We start from the raw sequence: 6,744 nt of genomic DNA on the forward strand, positions 1-6,744 counted from the left end.
ATACAACAGAGCCTCTGTCGGAACTGAGCATTTGCAAGAGACTCGCATAAAAACACTTGAACATCATATTTATGTGGATGTAAATCTTATCAACATGAGCAATGAATGATTATCTTTCTAGAAAATAAAAATAATCACTTAATCACAAATGAGTAATGAATAAATGTTGCAAAATTAGCAAAAGAAAAAGTTGCAGAAATCAGGTTCAGAATTTAGAAATCAGTGGAAGGAGGAGGAAGAGAGACTACTTGACTTGTCGGTGACAGCGGTAATGGCGTTGAAGGTATTGGTCAGCGGTGGAGCTGGAGGCCTGGTGATGGTGTTAGGTTAGGTTTGAACTAACAGAGAGAGGAGAGAACGATGGAAGAGGGTTTTTTTCTTTGGATGTGTGTGTGTGAGAGAGAGAGCAAGTTGTTTTCGTGCAATACTAAACAATGAAAAGGTTATGAAGGAGAGTGCCCATATCACCTAAATAAGGGTGATTTTTTTTGAAACTGAAATGGGGTTACCGGTTTTTGGAAAATTGAAAACTGAAATCAAACCGAAGCCGATCGGTTAACCATTGGTTAGATTTGTCGGTTTTTCAGTTTTTTATTATTTACAGTATATATTATAGAAAAATATATAATAAAACACTAGAAATATATATAAAATATTATATTTTAAATATTTTAAATATATATATTTATATATAATGCATATTTATTAATTTATGGTATAGAAAATATAATATATATATATATATATATATATAAAATATACATAAATATATGTAATATATATAAATATATGTATACTAGTCGGTTTGGTTAACCGTCAGTTTTCTATTTTGGTTAATCAAAACAAAACTAGTACCTTCGGTTTCTTTTTTAAGTGCCAAACCAAACGGTTTGGCTAACCAAATTTTCCAATCGATCGATTTTTCGATTTAGTTCAGTTTTTGGGTTTTTCTTACTCACCCTTACTCTTAGTAGAAATCTGTTGAATTAAAAAATATGAAGAAAGTAGTTTTTTGAAGAGAGAAGGAAGAGAGAAGGAGAAGAAGAGAAAAAGAGAAGTTGAAAGAAAAGAAAGCAAAATGATCTATTCGCCCCCTTCACTTATTATTTATACTAAAATAATAGAACAGTACAAAGACAACTATGCCCTTATAGGGCGACAAAACATAATACAACATATATAACACTCAAAAAGCATAATAAAATTTGGACTCACATAACTATTGTGATCCCCACCTCCTATCTAACAATTAACATAAAACATCTACTCAGAAAAACATCATAAAACTAATTAATCTTCAACACTCTTAAAAGTAAAAACTCTGAGAACATGAACATGAAATCCAATAACACATGAAGAATATCTTCCACACGTGTGCGGCTAGATGGTAGAGCTAGGATTTTATGTTTGGGGGGGGGGGACAAAAGATAATAAATATGGATTAGGGGGGTGCAAAATTTAATAAACATGAAAAGGGATACAATATAAGTGAAATATCAATAGCAATAGTGCATATTTTAGAAATCGGATTCACTCAGTGCAAGGCTCATTCCAACAACCTTTATAGCTTTGCATTGGGAATATCTCCTCATGAAATAAAACACATACATACAGAGATATTCCCAATGGAAAGCTGTAAAGGCTATTCAAACAGGGTCTTGCACTGGCTGAATTCGATCTCCAGATTTTAAGGCATAGGGTGGGGGAGGGGGAGTTTGGATGGGCTGCCCTTAGGCATCCCATAGCTCATCCCCCTCGTACATTGGGAACATCCCCTAGCCTTGATAACTATGCTTGTAGAGTGTATATAGGATCTTTGCTTTCAAGAGATATCACCACAAAAGGAGAATTGGGTTTTGTGTGATGGGAGACTCCCTGAATGGGAGGGAACCAAATAGATACAAAATGGGAGGACAGTTGTAGGGGTGCTAAAAACCGAACCGTGAGGGTATTTTTTCAAACCGAATCGAACCGATCTGATCGTTTTTTTAAATATCCAAACCGAAATCGAATCGTGGGGTATTCACCAATGAACCAGTTAACCGTGGTTTGGTTTTTTGGTTTTTTATGCACTTAAAATAAAAAATAAAAAAAACTCAAAGTATCAATGGTTGCTGGTGTTGGACTGCTAGTGTCGTTGGTTGTTGTCAGTGTCGGACTGGTTGGTGCCGGTGGTTGCTGTAGAGTGTTGCCTAAATGAGAGCCTAAGAGGTGGCATGGTTGGTGCTTGGCGGAGACGTAGAGAGGAGAGGTGAGAGAGAGAGAAGAGAGAACTAAGAGAAGGTAGCGACCGGCGTTGCCGCTTGGTGCTGCCATACTAGTGGTTGGCACAGGCCGTGCGGCCGTCTGGACTCTAGAGTGAGGAATTCAAAGAGAACTGAGAGAGTGAGACAAGAAAACTGAGAACTGAGTCGAAGAAGAAGAAGAGAAAACATAGAGAAGAGAAAACTAAGAGTGTTAGAGAGAAAAAGAGAAAACCGAGACAAAAGAGTTGGTAGTCTAGGGAAAAGACAAAAGAAAACTGGCAGCCTAGCACTCTGGTAGAGGTAGACTGCCGAAAGTCTGAAGGTCTCTCAAACCACAGCTAATAAATCAGTAGGTGACTAGGCACCGAATAAATTGAAATCTTTTATTCGATTTTCAAAAAAACTAAAAAATAGAATATATAATATATAATATATAATATTATTTATATAAATATATATTATTGTATATATCGATCGGTTCGATTAACTGCCGGTTTTTTTAAATGGTTAACTGAAACCGAGTCGACCGATTCAGTTAACCAATTTTTTGGTTCGGCTTTTCGATTTTTTTTTACTCACCCCTAGACAGCTGGTCCCAGTCCAAACAAATTCACATTTGATTGTAGTTGATCACCGAAGATCATTAGTCAAATTCTTAAAACATGAAGGGCCCATTTGGCACATCTTTTTGGGAAGATCTTTTGGTAGCTCTAACATGCAAAAGACACATTAAGCTTTTGCATGAAGATCTAAGCAACCCAAAGCATGTTTGCCAGATGCACATCTTTCTGTGTCTTTCCGTACGAGAATAAAATGCAAGAGACACGGAAAGCTTCATTTGAAGCTTCCCAAAATCAGCCCAAAATGGGCTTCTCGCATCTTTTCAACACTCCATCTTTTGGTGGCTAGATCTTTCGCAAGCCAAACGGGGCCGAAATTAATGCTTATGGAACAAGCATTCTCTTTGATACATATTGGAACCAATGGGTAGAGATATGCTCCCAATAATGTCCCAACTAGCCACACAACACATTGGGAACGAGTTCGGATCTAGGGTTATCAATGGTTTGGGTATGACCCGATGGACTCGAACCGATTGAGCCGGCTCTGGTTTTGGGAACTGAAATTGACGAATCAGTTATGGGTCTTGATTATTATCGGTTCGGAACTGGTTCCACCTAGTCTCGAACCGATTCAGACCCAACTCGATATATATAATGTATAATATATTAAATAAAAATATATACCATACATATAATATATAACCTATATAATATATATAGTTATAAAATATTTAATATATACTAAACGAATATTTAATTTTTATTTATTATAATTGAGTCTATCGAGTCAGGCCCGATTGTCCTAAGAATCTATTGATTCAGTTTTGGATCCAAAAATTACATACCCTATTTGACCCAAATTTTGGAGTCCAAGAACACGGACCCAGATTCTCGAACTCGACCCATTGACAACCCTATCTGGGTCTATTCATCATAGAAGGCTCCTCTCACCAATCTTACAATGCTTCTTAACCCCCATTCGTTTGTAATAGTCAACTTACTTGGGTACTTGTCCATGTTATTTTAATTTTTAGGATTTTCATGTAAATAATACAATGACATTTCTACCCATAAAATTTTCTTCCAGAATCCAATAAAAAACATGAAAATTTTGATGGGACCATCCAAAACATAATGAAAAATAAGAGTACTTAATGACCCATCCAAAACATCTCCCGTACATGATGTTCCCAATTTATTGAAACATCTCCTTGTCATCATTCATGCTCGGATAGAGTGCGTTTAGACTTAAGGGATTTTTTCTTCGAATCCATTAAAATTTTGACACGTCAATTTGATCTCATTTGCCCATCACCTGCAACCGATTGAAAGTTGACAGTATTTTTAAATAAAAAAAATTAATTTTATAAATTTTTTGTAAACAGAACTGATAGCTCCATCGCAACCGGCTCAACGGTACTCTTCTCCCCCTCACCAATTGCTCCAATCTCAGGCTCCTCTTCCTCGCCGGAAACGACTTCTCCGACGATGTCCCAGCCGATATTGGCTCCCTCAAGCGTCCCCTCCGGCTAGACCTTTCCGACAACAATCTCTGGGGTCCCATCCCCAGGCAGATCCTCAACTTGACTCGCCTCCTCACGATTGGGATGCAGAATAATGTGTTTGTTGCAGCTTCCAGATCTCTCCGCAGTGCTGCCGGAGCTCAGAGAGATAAACTTAACTAACAACGAGTTCTACGGGAGGGTGCCATTCGGTCTGCTGAAGAAATTCGGATCGCGAAGCATCACAAGAAATGAAGGGCTGTGCGAGCCGAGCCCGTTACCTGTTTGTTTGTTCCTGATGCCCCTCTGACAGTTGCGTCAGCGCAAACCGTAGTGTCGTCGAACCCTAGCTCATTGCCTACTAGTACTGTTGCAGGCCCGGCAGGGAAGGAAGAGGAGTCCTGGAAGGGACTTAGTATCGGTTCCACCGTCGCCATTGTGGTTGCGAATTCTTGTGGTGGTTTTACTAGTGGTCACGTTGTTTGCTGTTGCTTACTACTGTGGAGGAAATTCAGGAGACAATGGTTCCAACTCCAGTTCAAAAGGCAGGAGAAGCAGCAGCGGTAATTCAGGTGACAACAAGATGTAGCTAAATAATGTGCGTGGTCGTGGAGGAGGAGACAGCGATAGTACCACCACGACAAACTGGAGCAAGCTTGTGTTCTTCGGTAGGAGGAAGCAGTTTGAGTTGGAGGACCTGCTCTGGGCATTGGTGGAGATGCTGGGAAAAGGAAGTTTAAGAACAGTCTACAAGGCTGTGCTGGAAGATGAGTGCACGGTTGCGGTGAAGAGGCTCAAGGACGCCAACCCATGTGCGAGGAAGGAATTCGAACAGTATATGGATTTGATTGGGAAGCTCAGACATCCTAACCTGGTTCATCTCAGAGCTTATTACTAATTTATTATGCCAAGGAGGAGAAGCTCCTTGTCTACAATTACCCTTCCAAAGGAAGCTTGCATTCTCTTCTCCATGATAATTATTTCTCACTGTTACCGTCTTTATTCAATTGGGCTTGATTTGAATCAGAGAATCGAAGACCAGGGAGGATACCTCTGGACTGGACGACGAGGATTAGCTTGGTGTTAGGAGCTGCTCGTGGGCTTGCTCGGATTCAAGAGGAGTACAGTAGGTTGAAGATGCTCACCATGGAACTATCGGTTCTGTTTACAAAAAATTTATAAAATTAATTTTTTATTTAAAATATTATTAGCGATCGTAAAATTTTAGTCGGTTGCAGGTGGTGGGCAGATGTCAATATTTTAATGGTCCAAAGGCACTAAATCCGGACTGTCATGCCAGGTAGATGTCCCAATATAACAGGTTGGGAGGTTGGTGAGGCTGCTGCTCCGAACTGAAAACCAATGGGCTAGATATGACATTTGATTTGAGACGTAGTAGTCATCCATGTTAAAAGAATCCCACAACAATGAATTAATTAATTAGTACACATACCAGATTGGACAACACTAACAAGAATAATACTTCAACTAAGCTAATAATACCAGAAAACCAAGCAAGAAGGCCCTAGGCTTTACTATTTTATGTGAAAGCAAAAGCCCAGCTCTTTCAACTTTTCTCTTATCTGTCATATGTATTCTGCTTTTTCTCATCAAATAGTTCATACAATCATCAAAAGCCGGCAAAAGCAAAGAAAACCCACAAAAGGGAAGAAGCAGCTAAGTTATTAATGTTTAAAGAGATCAGCTTATTGATTCAGCTGGCAGCAGCTAGCTTTACTAAAGCCAGATAGCACCTGCCTCCTTGAGCAGTGGTATAAGCGATCCACTAATGTGGAGGGCCATTACCTTCTGGGTTGAGCCTATGAACTTACCCCCTATGAACACTGCTGGCACGGCAGGATTGCACCCTAGCTTCAACAGCGCCATCTCCATTTCTCTTCCTCTGTACTCCTCGTCAAGCTCATGAATTGCAGGGTTCACCCCGAGTTCATAGAAGAATCTCTTGATGACATGAGACATGCAGCATGAGCTCTTACTGAAAATCACTGCAGCGCTCTGGGACGCCAGCTTTGTTACCCTATCCATTCCTTTCCCACAGTTAAAAAGCTGATGAAAGCTCAAAACCCAAATGGGGAGCTGATGCGAGTGAAGAAATGTGTTGGACAAGACTCAAGAGAAGCTTCTGAAGAGGTTTTGCTGTGTGCTGTGTGATGGGCTTGCCTCTTGGGGGGGCTTTATACAGGCAGGTGAGGGGTGGTGGATTACTTTTGTTTAATTCAAAAAAAAAAAAAATTAAAAAGCTTCTTTTGAGGATACCCCAATTGCCCCCTTATCATTTGCTTGACTGGGACCTTGCTTCATTATACTACTTTGCTATACACCAAATTAATCACAAATTTACACTTGGAGAAACCAGGCTCCGGAAAAATGGAATCCATGATACAGAACTATACTTAGGGCTGTAAATCAGAA

At 39.5% G+C, this 6,744-nt stretch overlaps 1 protein-coding gene and 1 pseudogene across 1 annotated transcript; one reads left to right on the forward strand and one right to left on the reverse strand.

Annotated features, from left to right (window-relative positions):
• Positions 1–271: 271 nt before the first annotated feature.
• Positions 272–5,513, forward strand: LOC148867394 (leucine-rich repeat receptor-like protein kinase PXC1; annotated as a pseudogene).
• Positions 5,514–5,768: 255 nt separating this feature from the next.
• LOC148867395 (monothiol glutaredoxin-S10-like) lies at positions 5,769–6,457 on the reverse strand. Its single transcript, XM_088979518.1, has one exon. The coding sequence runs from the start codon at positions 6,355–6,357 to the stop codon at positions 6,049–6,051; it is 309 nt and encodes a 102-aa protein (XP_088835644.1). The 5' UTR covers positions 6,358–6,457; the 3' UTR covers positions 5,769–6,048.
• Positions 6,458–6,744: the final 287 nt, after the last annotated feature.

This window comes from Nelumbo lutea, chromosome 3, assembly GCF_056320005.1.
Source record: "Nelumbo lutea isolate HS-2025 chromosome 3, American lotus-T2T, whole genome shotgun sequence".
NCBI lineage: Eukaryota > Viridiplantae > Streptophyta > Magnoliopsida > Proteales > Nelumbonaceae > Nelumbo > Nelumbo lutea.